The sequence below is a fragment of the Spea bombifrons genome, chromosome 2, assembly GCF_027358695.1.
Source record: "Spea bombifrons isolate aSpeBom1 chromosome 2, aSpeBom1.2.pri, whole genome shotgun sequence".
In the NCBI taxonomy this organism is placed as follows: domain Eukaryota; kingdom Metazoa; phylum Chordata; class Amphibia; order Anura; family Pelobatidae; genus Spea; species Spea bombifrons.
The window spans coordinates 140,627,487-140,644,506 of NC_071088.1; the positions used below are offsets into that span (position 1 = coordinate 140,627,487).

The window sequence follows — 17,020 nt, forward strand, 5'->3', positions numbered from 1 at the left end:
GCATGACCACGTGTCCTATGCATAGTCCTGTTTATGAACAGATTTCCACACAATGGTTTGTATCGGCCCTGAATATATTTATATAATGTATATCAGTCCGCGTATATTTATATATAACGTATATCGGCCCTGCATATATTTATATAACGTATATCGGCCCCGCATATATTTATATAGCGTATATCGCCCCCGCATATATTTATATAACGTATATCGGCCCCGCATATATTTATATAATGTATATCGGCCCTGAATATATTTATATAATGTATATCGGCCCCGCGTATATTTATATAATGTATATCGGCCCCGAATATATTTATATAATGTATATCGGCCCGCGTATATTTATATAATGTATATCGGCCCCGAATATATTTATATAATGTATATCCGCCCCCCCAATATATTTATATAATGTATATCGGCCCTGCGTATATTTATATAATGTATATCGGCCCCAAATATATTTATATAATGTATATCGGCCCGCGTATATTTATATAATGTATATCGGCCCCGAATATATTTATATAATGTATATCGGCCCCCCGAATATATTTATATAATGTATATCGGCCCCGCGTATATTTATATAATGTATATCGGCCCCGAATATATTTATATAATGTTATCATATCCCCTCTGAGGCGCCGTTTTTCTAAACTAAACAGATTTAAATTAGTTAACCTTTCTTCAAAACTATAGCGCTCCATTCCTTTTATTAATTTTGTAGCCGCCTCTGCACCCTTTCTAGTGCTATGATATCCTTCTTTAGAAAAGGTGCCCAGAACTGCACAGCATACTCAAGGTGCGGCCTTACCATTGATTTATACAGAGGCAAAATTATATCTTTATTCCGCGACTTGATGCCCCTTTTTATACACGACAATACCTTACTGGCCTTGTTATATCCTGTCTACCCATTGTACAGCGCTACGGAATATGATGGCGCTATATAAAACAATAAATAATAATAATAATAATTGAGTGATTTCTTCACTGTTATTAAGTTGCTGGTTGTTGCCCCAGGAGCCTGCGCCATACCAGACAACGGCAACAACCTAACAGGGAGGGAAACAGCCGAGGTAAGATCGGGTAAAGTGAAGGTACACCGTGCAGCCTTAAATACCCTCCAATCGCCGCTGCCCCCCAAAAGACGCGGACTAACCAAGCCTGTCATACAGGGCTGACCAACATTCCATCCCATAATATACCACGGAAATCCCCGGAGACTGCTGGGACTAGGCAGGCCCTGAGCCGCATCCACTACTTCCCAGCATTTCCCCTGGGTGGATTTCTGTCAGGGGTACAGGGTGGCAAAAAAGAGACCAACCGGAACCCTACTTAAGCTTCCCAGACAGACCTCCAGGAGCTGACCGTCTGACCAGGAGACACATAGAAATGCTGCGGACACGCTAACATTTTAACCAGGTGACGCTCGGATCCCAGGTGACGCTCGGACCCCAGGTGACGGACCCCACAGGGGTTCCTGAGCTGTCCAGCTGGTTGAGTGGTTGCTCCACCTTTTCATGACTGGAGGAGAACCTCCAAGAGCCCTGGAGCTCTTCATCGTGTCGGAAGTCAGCCATGACCCGGTGAAGTATAAACAGACTGTATCTCGGGGCCCACCGCGACCAATCAAGGTGCTATTTGGACCAGGGGACCCCGAGCTATCCAGGGACATCTGTTTGTGGGAGAGCTCCTTTGGGAAGGCCCCGAAACAGCATGGTTTATGTCCCCAGACTATTTCTCCACTGGGAGTCCCAGGGTCAGGGGCCAGAGACATCATCCTGTCTTTTAATGTGAGTTGGCGTGTGGCCATTGTTGAGAACTGTGTGTGTGTTTCACGAATTGTGTCTAATATGTGGCTGAGCTGTGTGTTTGATGTTTGGGGTCCCGCTGTCCTTTTCAGGACGAGTGTACTATGTACTACGCCACGGCTAGTTACAGCGCCATTGCGGTTCCTGTGCAGCAGCGTTACTTCCTCCTTTCCACGCTGGCGCTTCTGGCGCGCGAAGGGGTTCATCGCTGCGGTCTCGGGAAGAAGGAAGCGCGGCTTGGCAGGTCTACCCCGCCGGGGTAGGGGTCATCCCGTCAGAATACCCCCAATACCTTAATTATACAAACATAGGTGTCACCCTAGATCTGGGCCTAGTCACGGCACGCTTACTGCTATTTCTTAACATTCATAGCTGTACTTTATTGGGGCTGTAGAACCCTGCGGTACCCTGAGCTCCTAGAAAAGAGGGGCATCAGGGGAGGAAAAAGTTTTACATATGCATGCGGTGTAGGGGTAGGACTGGTATCAGGAGGAAAAGGTCCTACGATCCGCCGAGTCATACTGGTGACGGCAGACAGAGCGCCGGCGCGTTGCTAAGACTCAGCAGAGTTCTTTCTCATATATAAGGTCGATTAGTATATTTATTTAATTCTCCCCATTAATAATAACGCATTAACGCATATTATTTGTATTCTGTTCAGCTCTTATGGAGTTAAATTGGAAAATGTATAATAAAACTTCTTAAAAACCATCGGTAAAGTTTTGGCCATCGTCCGGACGGGGTCTGCTACACTTTCTGTTGAAATGCATACCTCTGAAGTGTCCCGTTTTTCAGAGGACTGCCCTGATTTTCACTTTGGGGATCTGACCGGCTATAAAGTCAATGGCGTTCCGCACTCTTGCAGCCCAGGACTCCATTGTAGCGCCAACACCTGCTGACCCTCTGAAGCTAAACGCCACGAGGTGGCTCTCCAGGTGAGCTGGGCAGGTGGTCCCGCCCACTCCCACCTCTAGCCACACCCCAGCACAGGTGCCCCAACTTATACACGTTGAATGTTGAGGGGTCTGGGATTGCCGGGCAGCTGCCTCATTGCCCACCACTAGGGCGCGCTGTCCCCCAGGCACTCACCCAGCACCATGTTGTCATGGCGAGGTTTAAAATGTTGAAAAGTGTATTAAATATACCTCTTTAAAAATTGGTTTATTGGATAAAAATGTAAAAGTAATTTTAATACATCAAATAACACACAAAGTTCACGCGATGCCTTGACATGGCGATGCATGTTAACACCCGCCTGACATCATACGGTTAATGTGCGTGCAATTAATATAGTTATCTGGAGCGCTTTAAAAAATTAGTTTTGACACTTTTTGCCGAATCTGCTTAGTTCTTATTCCGTAGATCAGAGGGTTGAGCAGGGGAGGGAGGAGGAGGTAGGAGTTTGCCAGTAATATGTGGGTATGGTGAGGGACGTTGGTTCCAAATCTGTGAACCAAAGACGAGGACATGATAGGTACATAGAATGTTAGGATGGCGCAGACGTGGGAAATGCACGTGCCGAACGCCTTCAGACGAGCTTCGGACGCCAGTCTTAAAAGAGTCCGGAGAATCATCGCGTAAGACAGAACTATCAGCAAGGAGTCCATTATCAGGACCAGAAACCCAATGGTTATCCCAACGTGGTCATTAACAGTCACGTCTCCGCAGGCCAGCCGCACGACGGCCATGTGCTCGCAGTACGAGTGCAGGATAATATTGCTTCTGTACTCATAGAACCTCAAAGCCAAGAGCGGCAGGGGCAGGATATATGCCACCCCGCGTATCACCGCCAGGACTCCGCTCTTAACGATCACCCCTGGTGATAAGACGATCACATATCTGAGAGGATAGCAGATTGCAACGTATCTGTCAAAAGCCATGGCCACGAAGATTCCAGATTCAATGGTGGAAAACGCGTGGACGAAGAACATCTGGAGCAGGCAGGTGTGGAAGTCAATGTCATTGGAGTGGCGCCAGAAGATGCCGAGGAGCTTGGGCATGGTGCTGTTGGCCAGCACTAAGTCAACGAAGGCCAACATAGTGAAAAAGAGATACATGGGCTGATGGAGGCTCACATCCGTGACGATGATCAGAAGGACACAGTAATTTCCCACAACGGCGATGAAGAAGATTATGAAGAACGGGATAGAGATCCAGACGTGTAAGGACTCCAACCCGGGGATTCCTAGCAAGATGAATGTGGATGGGTGGACACAGGTCTCGTTGAGGACATCCATGATATCCTACTTAAAAAAGCACAGGAACGTTAACTGGTTGACGTTGTTTAACATACGTGTCCCAGGAACACAATCTTCTAGGGACAAGCTGGACATACCAACCCCAAATATTGTGATGGTGCAGTCTGCCCTTAAAGCTATGCCTCTGAGGCAAGGTGCTACCCCCCCCCCCAGTTATCCTCACTTTCACCTTCCCCTTCAAACACAGACTGCGCCTAACTAATCCTTACCAGACCTCAAGCCTGACCCCTCCCATTTCGTCTGAGCTCCTTCCTGTCCCAACAGGAAGAAGAAAAAGAGGTAAACAGACATCCATTTTTTTATTTATGTTGTTTGTAGCCTGACCATCGGCTTGAGTTAAGAGGCCCACAAAGAAAGTCGCTTGGATCTCTGGATATAAACAGGGGCCTCCGCACAGCCCCCCATTAGCGTAGCTAAGCTCGGCTACGATGGGGAAGGTCTACTAGACGAGCTTCAGTGGTAGTCATAGCGTAGGACAAAATTATCAACAAGGATTCACCACCCCAAATGGCATATTAGAGCGCATTCCATCTGCCATCCAGCTGACTTGATTGTGGATCCCTGACCACAAAGGAGGACAATGAGTAAAATCCCGTAAAATCTCTACGATCCTATAAACATTCTAAAAAAATAAAAAAACATAATTTACTCATTCCTGGGTCCTGGCTCAGTCGACGTCCCCGGAGTCCTCATCTTCTGCCCATTAGGGCGCCCCAGGGACCATGCTGAGATCTAGAAAACGAGAAAAAAGATTGCTTGTTTAACAGATTTTAGACTTAATCAATATGATTTTTTATTTTAGGGGGAATGTTATTAGGGGTCACAGAGTCAGGCGATGAGATGAAAATGTTTATTGTATTTTTTTTTATATTAATATTCTTTGGTTTGTGTAATTACAAACTAAAAAGTTCAAACATGGGTTAAAAAAGACAAAAAAAAGAAAAAGTAAGCGAGAGGGGTATGGGATATGTAGAATCTGCCCCCCTCTGTGGCCCGGCTCACCACGAAAGACGAGGTTTTTTTGGCAGCAATATTTAATTGGCATATGATATTTTTAATGATCATTTTAACCCCTTTATCAAGGGCCATTGTGGAGCATTGTATAACTGACCCGGCGGTGCCCTCTATAGGTAAAATGTGGAACTGCAGTAGGATCTGAGCATAGAATCGGCTCCAGTCTTGGCGCCGGTTAGGTGTTCATCCTGCGCTAACATCCTTTGCTGCGTTTAGCAGATAGAGCACGCACACAGGCTCGGGGGCTGCCTACTCACCACTTGCATCCATCTGAGGGCCGGAGGTTCCTCGCAGCCGAATGTCCTCGGCAGAACGCACGCTGCTATTTATGAGGTTTGCTGCGAAACCGCCGGGAATCTGCGTCCCCCGCGCAAACCACGAAGGACCATTAAAGAGCCCGTTCTCCCAGCTGTGGGAGGCAATTAACTGCGCTCGGAAACAGGCGATTAGACGAGGGAGATCAAACATTAAACTCACGGCAGAAATGTATGATTCTGTCATTAAAAAAAAAAAATAATGCTTTTTAAAAAATATATCAGAACCATCTGTATTCAAGGTTTCCCCCAAAAATAGGGCTAAGAAGAAAATCATTATATCACTCAAATAAACCTAAAAAAATAATAATAATAACCCTATTAATTACTGATTAATACTTAATAAAATGCAACCCGCCATAAATCATAACCATGTCGTACCGCGACGTGTCTTCACTCAGCCAGGAGGAAACGGGGAGCGCGCAGGACCAACAAAGGGACCGGGTCCCCCCGAAAAAGATCTCTTAGTCCAGGTGAAGAAGCAGGCAAAAAAAACCAACAGATTTTTATAGATTATAAGAGATTAGAAAGAATTTAAATGAGTTTGGATTTATTCTGTCTGTAAATAAAGTATCACATTGTAAAACTGAGCCTTGAGAAAGACCTTACAGGAAACGACCTTTAAAAATTATGATTAAAAATAAGTTTTCAGAAATATCTCTCTGTTTCCTTTTTTTTACCCAATGTGTGGCTTTTGCTCCATAATATAATATTTTCAGGCAGCTGCATATCAGCCGTTTGTATGATTCTCGCTCTGTTATCTGATCCCCGATCTACTAAACACCCCGACTCCTTATCATACTGCCTGTGGGGAACAATAGAATGGCTCAGTCTTAATCACCAAGATGGACACTGACTAATGAAAGTTTATGGAGGAACGGACTTCGGTAGCATTGCCATAAAGCATCACCTTCTGTACTCATAGAACCTCAAAGCCAAGAGCGACAGGGGCAGGATATATGCCACCCCGCTTATCACCGCCAGGACTCCGCTCTTAACGATCACCCCTGGTGATAAGACGATCACATATCTGAGAGGATAGCAGATTGCAACGTATCTGTCAAAAGCCATGGCCACGAAGATTCCAGATTCAATGGTGGAAAACGCATGGACGAAGAACATCTGGAGCAGGCAGGTGTGGAAGTCAATGTCATTGGAGTGGCACCAGAAGATGCCGAGGAGCTTGGGCATGGTGGTGTTGGCCAGCACTAAGTCAACGAAGGCCAACATGGTGAAAAAGAGATACATGGGCTGATGGAGGCTCACATCCGTGACAATGATCAGAAGGACAGAGTAATTTCCCACAACGGCGATGAAGAAGATTATGAAGAACAGGATAGAGATCCAGACGTGTAAGGACTCCAACCCGGGGATTCCTAGCAAGATGAGAGCACCAGAGCTCTCTAGATGCTAGTTTCCCCCTTCCTTCTGCCTCTCTGACCAGTGTTATTGGTTCTGATGGCAGGCTCGTGTAAGTTGGGGTGGTTTTCTGTTATAACTAATGTACATATGATCTGCATATTGTTTTACATATGGTGTGATGCATGCTGGTTGTAGCTCACCACCACCTTATCGAAGAGCTCTTGGAGGCTGGTGGTGATTGCTTCCTGTATAAGGTGAGTTATTGATTTGTTTCTGAATGAACCTTGTCTTCAAATTGGCTTAAGCCTTGGCTTTTCAGCCAATTGTAAAATTGAGTATCGTTCCCCTATGGACTGGGGGGGGCGGCAATGAAGCCTGAGGTGCTGATTTGTTCGGCCAGGAATGCTGGTGTTACTGTGTGTGGTATCGCATGGCACTGTACACGGTAAGTGCACAATCTCACTTCCCATTGTACCATTAGGTCTTGGGGTTAAGGCAATTTATTTTTGAGCCTGGCTAGGCCAGCAATGGTCTGCCGCTAAGTTATTTATCTCTAGTTTATATATCACTTTGTTTTTCACCAGTGCCAATTAATTTCCCCTTTGTTGATTTCATGTTTTTTTGAATTCTCGGCGAGGCCCTCACTATGATTTGGCGCACGATTTTGTCACTTTGTTTTTGGACACTGTTTTCTTTTTAGAGGCAGTGAAGCCTGGACCTTGCTGGAGGAGGATTGGGAGCCTTTCAGCCCCTTCCTCTCTTCAAAAAAGGACAGTAAATGAGTCTCATCCTTTGGGGGGAGACTCGAGATCCGACCCTTCCATAGGGGGGGCTGATTTGTCTGGGTTCCCTGTATCGTATTCTGGCTTCTGCTGCCCATGGCACAGTTGCAGCATCCAGGAGAACGCTCCCCGGGCTCCAAGGAAAAAAAAAATTGGGTTAAGTCTCGGCGCTGCCCTTGTCATGGCGGTAAAATTAATAAACACTTAACGCGTTTGCCATTTAATGTCAGTGGATATGTTACAGTGTTGATGAGGCGCAGGGACCCCTATGCCGGGTACTCACACTTCAGGCCATGTTGATTGGAGGGTCTGCCGGGTACGTGTGGTGGGGGGTATAAAGCGTCCTCGCTACACGCTGGGGCAGATAGGACTAATATATGAGATCTGCAAACCACTAAAGGCGTCCGGCCACGGGAGGTGATTACTGATAACCGAGCAATTAGAATAAAAAACTCCTAAGGTGGCAGCTTTTGGGGCAAACTATTCTGCGTCGGAATATATTGTTCTATCTATCCATGTATATGCCTCAAATAATATCTGGGGGTGTAATGTTTCCAAAGTCTCAAATTTAGAGATTCAGACTCTTAGTTCTACTTTACTTGGAGGTTGGTAGATATGTGGAACGGCCTCCCAGCAGAAGTGGAATTTGGCGCAGTGTCTGGTTCAGCCAGCAGGTGGCAGCGACGTCCAGGTCATTTCTCATGGAGAGTCATTACATTGTTGCTCCAAATGGGAAGGTGGATCCTTAAAGACTCCTTGTTGTCTTTCATGCATAGCACATGCGCCACTCGTGTCAGTAACATATATGAAAGGGAGTCCCTATCAGAGCTCCCCCCCCCCCGACCAGCCGCTTTACACAGAAACCCGCATTCTGCCGGCCCCAATTTCCGGGGAAGACGTATCTTAACTCCACAAGCCTTGCTCCGGCCCCCCAACCCGACCGCTGATACAGTAATCAAAAGAAACTAAATTCAGCTGCCGGGAGTATATCCCGATCGCATCACTGGACGACGGGATGGGCAGTGCCAATAAAAAAATAGCTTTTATTACATACGTAAAATCCACACGATGCCCCAAAACACACGTTCAGTCATATAATCATAAAGTGGAATAATATTATATAACAATGTGTTTAATATCATAACGATAAATGACACTGAATAATATGATGTAACAATGTGTTTAATATCATGACACTGAATAATATGATGTAACAATGTGTTTAATATCATAACGATTGTGTCATTTGGCATTTTAACACCCTCCATACCTTTTGTAACTTTTAATACCCCCTCCCACTGGGCACAGAATAGGTAGGGAGTAAGCGGGATGGCACAGGATATCCATACCCTTGGAGTATCACTATAATCCTACTGAGTGGGGGGTTGTAGGGGGGGTATAAGTGAGCTGTGCTCCCCTCGCGCCATATTATTACACCCTCATGTGAGTGGCAATCACTGAGGGAGACTGAGGGTTGAGGGTGATTGAGTGCTAGTGCGCGTGTGGAATGGCTTTACCGAATGTGCCAACTTTTGCCAACGCGCATTTTCGGTGAATAAACCTCAGTAACCTGCGCGTGTGGCGCGGAGTCTCACAAATCCTTTTCTCTTTTAGGCAAGTCTCTGGGCTGAGATGTGATTGTCGGTTTCAAGACGGTGTAGAGTCTGATCCAGCTGCGCATCCTGCCCCCGGGGGTAATTAATATACCTCCCTGGTGCCAGGTCTCTGCTACATATAACCCCTTGCCTTGGCACAGCAATCTCTCTCATCCCCGGCACCATCCGTTCCTGGCACCTCAGGTGAGCCGACGTAACCATTGACTGTGCAGTGCGCAGGCATGCCGTGGGTTAAATAACACTTAATCGATTACATTTAGATCATAAGTAGGAGATCCTTTTCTAGCCTTGAAGTTACAAGCGATAGCTGGGACTTTTATCAGTTAGAACTCTGGGGTTTATTCACTAAGGGGGGAGTCTGAAGGCGACGAGCTTTTTCTTGGGAGTCTGTGAGAAATGAGGAGGATTATGTATGATTTAATAATAAAGCGGCAAACAATCTAACGGGTATTTAATGCGTACATTTACAGAATCCAGGGCTACGGACAGAAAGAGCCGCAACTGAGCTGCCCCCGAGACTCTAAATATTAACCCTGTAATAGCCTGTAATAGAATGTGTTACCCAAATGGCTCTAATACCAGTTGTCATGGAAACCTTGACTTGTCGTTATTTCAAGATATACTTAATTGGGTCACCTGAATTCAAGCAGGGATATCAACCAGAACATTGACTATCAACTGTGAGTCTTATACATGATCCCAGCGGGGAGAATAGGAAGGAGTCAGACTGTGTGGCCCTGAGAATCTGCCTCTGCACCCCGAGATTGGGGCAAAGACCCTGAGACTTCAGGGGCCAATCCTGAGGGTTCCCAGTTATGGAAATAGCTTTTGCAGCACCCCGCGGTAGATCAGGTGTTTTGGTGTTCAGGGGGCACATTAGATGTAGTGATTGTTTTTTTTTTTTTTTTTGTTTTTTTTTGGAAGCCCGAGGTGCGTGCTCCTTTGGTGCCGCATTCTGTGCACAAGGCAGCAGAAGCCAGACTACGATACCGAGTTCCCTCACGGAGAACTCGGACAAATTCCAACCCCCCCCCATGGGAGGGTCGGATCTTGAGTCTCACCCCGAAGAGTGAGACTCCTTGCTGGCCTTCTTGTAGTGATTGTTACTAGACTTGGGCACCAGGGGGCTCTTCGTCTTCGTCAAAAAAAAAAATCTTTGTATTCCGCGAATATTCGCCCGTTCCTGTCTTCTCTTCGGGCAAATATTCGGTTTTTTTTAATTATTTAAATAAAATATATTCCCATGATCCGCTGGTCTCCCCGCCGCACTCGCAGACATTAATTCTGTCCAACTTGCAAACTCTTTTTTTTCTATTTATTTTGGGGGGTTTTGTATTAAACCATTACACGAAAGGATCATGGGAATATATTTTATTTGAATAAATGCAAATGAGCACACTGCCACATAAGCCTTATATATGTTCGGACAGAATGTTGCCCTCTATTGGTTATACGTTGAGTAGCAGTGTTCCATATGCTTGAAATCCAGTTATCTACCGTATTGGCTGGAATATAGGCCGCACTTTTTTCCCCACTTTAAGTCTTTAAAGTGGGGGTGCGGCCTATATTCGGGGTCTAGCGCCCGACGCCCGGGACATGCAGTCCCGGGCGCCGGGCAGGCAGCAGGGTTAGGATACAGATCCCCCGCAGCGGTGCAGGGGACCTGCATCCTACTCCCCGATACGCTCAGACAGCCTCCCCTGGTTGTCTAAGCGCATCGTGCGGACCGTCCGCACGATGCGTTTTACCTCTGCCCACCCCCGACTTACCGGAGCAGAATACCGGATGTCTTGCGGGGCCGGCGGGGGACATCTACGCAATACGCGTATACAACTTCCGGCACCGGAAGTTGTATACGCGTATTGCGAAGATGTCCCAAGGCTGGGTCCCCCTGTTTGAGGGCCGAGGAATCACCAGTCAGTCCCTCCACAGATCAGTCAGACCACCATTCGCTGTAAAACAAGAACTTTATTTACAAACACACAGAACTTTATACAATCTCAATTCAATGAGCGCCGAACCCAACCCCCAATCCCATCAGCCACATCCCATCACAAATCCCATCAGTATACAGGGGATGTATCAGGTGAGGGGATTAAGGGATACGATGGGTTCCCCCACCTGTGTTACCCCCCTGTAGTGCGGGGGCTGGCGGGGCCGACAGGGCTGTGCTGGCTGATTAAGAGCCCCAGCCGGGTTACCTGATCGTCTCTTTGAAGGCCGGAGCTGCAGCCACATTCAGTCTCTGGGCCAGTTACACAATAATACACAATATAAAATATCACCGGGTCACGGGATACGGGATATGGGATACAGAACCGGACACAAAAGCATTCTGTGACCCGGATAAACTTTACACCAACATATGAGCCGGCTAGCCCAGCCCTGTCACAGTGATACAGGAGGAGATGATGGCTTCGTTGCCTAAATTCACCACGTGGTCTTGAAGGTCCACCATTCCGGACGGCTGCCTTCCCTCCAAGCGTATAAGAAGACCCTGAAGATCACGGTGAGGGTCTGTCTGGTGGTCCTAAGAGGCCAGTCCAATGTGAATGACCTGGAAGGTACCCCCTCATCATACAGGGTGCTCATTGTTCCAAAATGGTCAATTCATTATTTTTATATCTTCAGACATAGCGGTCAATAAACTTGCCATTTGTCTGCAGAAGGACGCTTGTCCTGTCACAGTGTGTAGCTTAGTAACAGTATTGATGGGGATTATTATTATTTTTTTCGAGAAACAATAGGAAATATTTGGTGGAAAGAAATCCAAAAAGAAGTTAAGCATTTAGGGAAAAGAAAAGTGTCGGTGAGCTAAGCTAGTCCCAGGCGCAAATAATACAAATGTGTAAAATGAGGCCTACCCAACAAGAGTGAGCGCTCTCAAATACAGTGTATACAAAAACCCAACACTGTCTGCGCTTCTCACCCAACAAATCTATAAACATAATATAAATGAGAGGTTTTGGTTATATGAATCGGCCAAAGCATAATTAAGCTCACCCGCCACGTCAAGGCACACTCTCAATAGGGTGAGAACCGACTCTCTCTTCCTACATAGTGGGCACACAAAGCAGTTTATACTGCTACCAAAACCTTATTAATGTGTTGGGGGAGGTGCAATTAAACCTCCTCCCTATTAACCCCTGGACAGCGAGCTGCAACCAGACAGAAGTTAAGTTTCTCGGATTGCTGGATAGGTGGTAGAGAGCCCGGGGGAAATCTGTCTATCGTTGTGTCTTCAGTACAATGTAATTTTTTGTTTACTAATTATCATAAATATATATATTTTTTTTTCTTCAAAGACGGAAAATTGCCAACGTTATGACCCAGGCCAATAGTACCGGTTCCAGGCCGCTATATTTTATCCTGCTGGGAATCCCAGGTCTAGAAAGCTTTTATCTCTACATTGCATTTGTCTTCTTCATGGTCTACGTGACATCAGTTATTGGAAATGTCGCTCTTCTCTTCATCATTAAGATCGACCGAAGCCTCCACGGGCCCATGTATTTGTTTCTGTGCATGCTGTCCTTCACTGACTTGGTGCTCACCAGCTCCACCACTCCCAAAATGTTGTCAATCCTTTGGTTCAACTTCCATCAGATTTACTATGAGGCCTGTCTCACCCAGATGGTCTTCCTCCACTCGTTTGCCATAATAGAATCAGCTATACTTCTAGCCATGGCATTTGACCGATACGTCGCCATCTGCTACCCTCTGAGATACACCACAATATTAACCAAATGTCTTATTACCAGTATCGGCCTGTTGGCTGTCGTCAGAGCGGCCACTTTAATGGTCCCGTTACCTTTCCTCATCAAGAGGCTGCCATTTTGTGCAGCCAATGTCATCCATCACTCCTATTGTAAGCACATGGCTGTGGTGAAACTGTCCTGTGCCGACACGACCTTCAACAACATTTACGGCATAGTGGTGGCCCTTTTCATAGTTGGCTTGGACTTGATGTTCATAATATGGTCCTACATATTAATTATCCATGCTGTGTTCCAGTTGTCCTCCAGAGAAGCCCAAATGAAGGCTCTCGGCACTTGTGCTTCCCATATTGGGGCCATCCTTGTGTTCTACGTTCCTGTTGTCCTTTCATCGGTGGTCCACAGGTTTGGGAAAAATGTCCCTATTCATATCCATATCTTGCTGGCCAATGTCTACCTCATGCTGCCTCCTCTTATTAACCCCATCATCTATGGCGTGAAAACAAGACAGATTCGTACGCGGGTAGGGAAGCTTCTGCGGCCCAAATCAATGTCCTTCAAAGGTCCTTCAAACTTTTCATGTTTTTGTTGCAATTTCCCCCCTCGCCAAAACTGAACTTCCCAAAAAAACTCCTTCCCGGTCTAATTAATCTGGAATGTAAACTGTCTCTCGTCCGATAGACCCCGTCAATGTATTCACCATTACAGGATAAACCGGGTTTAACAAACATGGAACAAAATATTATGTCACGTGACTGTCCTAATGGGTGGGGCTAGAAAAAACTTTAATGTAACACAGACACTGGGGTAACACCAGCTGATACTGGGAGGGGGTAATAACAGAAACCGACTCCACGGGAGCAGCGAGAACATGACACGTACCCAGGACAGGACTTATCACGATGTCATCCCGTGTAACTGATTTGTGGGGCTTCCTCTGGGCTTCCTGTGCAGTCTGAACACTTCCTGTCCGGTCAAGTAAAGAAGCCACTTAATGAGCGTTTCCAAAACATTTCCTCCGTCGCGTTTAGGCCGGGATTTCCATTTAGTGTAATTTGCTAAAATTAGTTTTAAAATCCTTCCTGAATCTGTTAAATAAACAAATATCGTCCGACTGAATGCACGCTCAAGATTTATTGGCGGACTGAATTTTTTTGGTTAAAATTAAATCCAGCATTTGTTTTTTCAAGTTGCACAGAAATTTGTAATTGCCTATGATTTTGTATCATTAATAGATTAAGAAAGGATGATGCATTTCTTATGATGACATCATCCATACATTTTATGGCACCAAATATTACAAGCAGATAAAATATTTCTATCTCTATGGGGCGACCTCCTGAGGGAAGTGGAGTACGCACTCCGTACCATTCGCAATATACTCGGGGAGTGGCTTCCTGCAAGAGGCGAGGCTAACTGCACATAGGGGCGGGGCTAGTGGTAGAGGCAGCCAGTGAGGAGAGGTGATGGGTGATAAGCTTGACAAACCCCCCACCTCCAGCAGGAAGGGGTCCCAGAAACTCTATGGCAGGGGCGTCCAACATGCGGCCCGCGGGCCAAATGCGGCCCGCGAGACCTCGAGGTGCGGCCCGCGTAAGATCGGCAGCCAGGGCAACCGATCTTACGCGAGCCGCACCTCAAGCCCTGCTACTTACTTGTGGGAGGGACTTCTGGACTGCACACAGAGGAAGCGGAGTTCACGTGACATCCTACTTCCTCTGTGCTTTAGCAGAGAAGGCAGAGGGAGGCCGCGCCCCCTGCTGAAGTCTGTAAGCGGCATCGAGGAGCTGCCTTGCAGGTAAGGAGGTGGGGAGGGTGTTTGAATGAGTGTGTGTGATTGAGGGAATGAATCTGTGAATGAATGATTATATGAATAAATGAGTGTGTGTGTGTGTGTGTGATAGCATGGATATGTAAGTGCTGGAACCTAGGCATGATGGGACTGTGATTGCTGTTAGCAATCACACTCCTATCATGCCAAGTCAGCCAGTACATGCTGAAACCTGGCCAGCTGCCGCCCTTGTGTATTGATGCTGCCAGCAGTATGGGGTCTGCACTTACAGCCACCCTGTACCAGCATGTACTGGCTGACTTGGCATGATAGGAGTGTGATTGCTAACAGCAATCACAGTCCCATAATGCCTAGGTTCCAGTATTTACTGGATGGATGTGTAAGCGCTGGAACCTAGGCATGATGGGACTGTGACTACTGTTAGCAATCACACTCCTATCATGCCAAGTCAGCCAGTACATGCTGAAACCTGGCCAGCTGCCCCCCTTGTGTATTGATGCTGCCAGCAGTATGGGGTCTGCACTTACAGCCACCCTGTACCAGCATGTACTGGCTGACTTGGCATGATAGGAGTGTGATTGCTAACAGCAATCACAGTCCCATAATGCCTAGGTTCCAGTATTTACTGGATGGATGTGTAAGCGCTGGAACCTAGGCATGATGGGACTGTGACTACTGTTAGCAATCACACTCCTATCATGCCAAGTCAGCCAGTACATGCTGAAACCTAGCTAGCTGCCCCCCTTGTGTAGTGATGCTGCCAGCAGTATGGGGTCTGCACATCACTTACAGCCACCCTGTACCAGCATGTATTGGCTGACTTGGCATGATAGGACTGTGATTGCTAACAGCAATCACAGCGAGCACAGTCCCATCATGCCTAGGTACCAGCATTTACTGGTTGCCTGCATTTACTGGTTGCCAAGTCATATTGCTAATTTTGTCCAATTGTGTGTTACCTACTTTTATTAAAAATGTGAGTTTTTATTATTATTTTTAAAGGTGGGGGTCATTTTCGGTTTTGGCTAAGTGAACCCTGAATGTTTTGGTCCAGAGTTTTCATTTTAGTTCATCCCTAGAATAAATCTAGGGAATACTGAATTTGTAGTCGCAAAACTTTCTAGGCCCAGAAATCAGTGAGAGGAAAAGTAAAGGTTTTGTGTCATTTTACTTTATTTTAATCTGCATATTTTATTAAAGGCCATATTTTTTGTCACAGTGAAAAATGAGTGCGGCCCACGCACGTATACAATTCTGATGAAGTGGCCCACTGCAGAAAAAACTTGGACACCCCTGCTCTATGGGATGATGTCACATTCCACAAAGCTCATTAACTGATGCCATAGGGTGCAACCTATGTGATGACATCAGAGGTAGGTAACAAAAGGGTTTGTGGTGGTCGTTTCAGCAAATACCACCATGGACACCGATGAGCTGCATTTAGCAGACCCCGGTGTTTGTGTTCCTACACAACCTGTACTTACCAACTGTCCAGGGTTTCCTGCACAGACATTCGAGTGCATGCCATGCCACATGCAGCTACATTTAGAATGCGAGCGCTGTGTCCCGCCGTAATGTAAAAGGGGGTTCCTTCAATGAATGTGAAAAAAGATGGCGGGAAGTGGATGGACAGAAGGAGAAAGGGCTGAATTCGAGGGTTACTTTACTTAGAAAGAAAATGCCTCTGGTGCAAAGCTTTAAAAGTGGGCTTATCGCCTTAGCAACCAATAGAATCTATCTGCCAACTGGGTAATTCCATTGGCTGCTATTAGAACAGATGTATTTTTTAACTTTTTAATGTCAGGTTTTTTTAATAAAATTCTTTGGGTCCATGATGAGGAGGAAATTTGCTGTCTATCATTGGATGGCCTCTTAAAGCCCCCCTCCACACACACACAGGTTGCCAGTGATTTCCAGAATGAGCTCCGTGCCTCCTATATGGTAGTTTTTCATTTTTCTTTTTTTTTTACTTTTGAGACCAAAACTCTCCCAATGGGTGGAGGAGGGGGGTGAAGGGGGTACAATTGGCACCTAAAGAGGGGAATTTTACATTTTAATTTTTTTTTTATAGAAATGAGTGATTTGACCCATCACATCCATAATTAGTGAGAAACCAACAAATACCGAAATCACCAGCAACAAACATTTATTAATGGCAAAGAACACACGGCAGTTACCCTCCCCCATTCAGATTTTTTCTTTTCAATAAATAATTATTTTTTTTCAAAATAAAACAACCCAAAAAATCTAATCCATATTTTGCTTTCCTCTTCTGCGCCAGCAGGGAAGACAAACTTCCTGCCCCCCCAAAACAAATATATTGCGAGTCCGTTAGAATGTTCATCA

General features: G+C 46.0%; 3 protein-coding genes across 3 annotated transcripts; 1 reads left to right on the plus strand and 2 right to left on the minus strand.

The window, feature by feature from the left end:
* Nucleotides 1-3,001: 3,001 nt before the first annotated feature.
* LOC128474420 (olfactory receptor 52M1-like) lies at nt 3,002-4,060 on the minus strand. Its single transcript, XM_053456752.1, has one exon. The coding sequence runs from the start codon at nt 4,058-4,060 to the stop codon at nt 3,131-3,133; it is 930 nt and encodes a 309-aa protein (XP_053312727.1). The 3' UTR covers nt 3,002-3,130.
* A 724-nt stretch (nt 4,061-4,784) lies between these two features.
* On the minus strand, nt 4,785-9,392 carry LOC128473946 (olfactory receptor 52M1-like). Its single transcript, XM_053456168.1, has 4 exons — nt 9,300-9,392; nt 6,320-6,819; nt 5,353-5,504; nt 4,785-4,813 (listed from the first exon to the last, which is right to left on the minus strand). The coding sequence occupies exons 1-4, from the start codon at nt 9,390-9,392 to the stop codon at nt 4,785-4,787; spliced, it is 774 nt and encodes a 257-aa protein (XP_053312143.1).
* A 3,101-nt stretch (nt 9,393-12,493) lies between these two features.
* LOC128473947 (olfactory receptor 52K1-like) lies at nt 12,494-13,498 on the plus strand. Its single transcript, XM_053456169.1, has one exon. It carries the CDS (start codon nt 12,494-12,496, stop codon nt 13,496-13,498), a length of 1,005 nt encoding a protein of 334 aa, XP_053312144.1.
* The last annotated feature ends 3,522 nt before the right edge of the window (nt 13,499-17,020 follow it).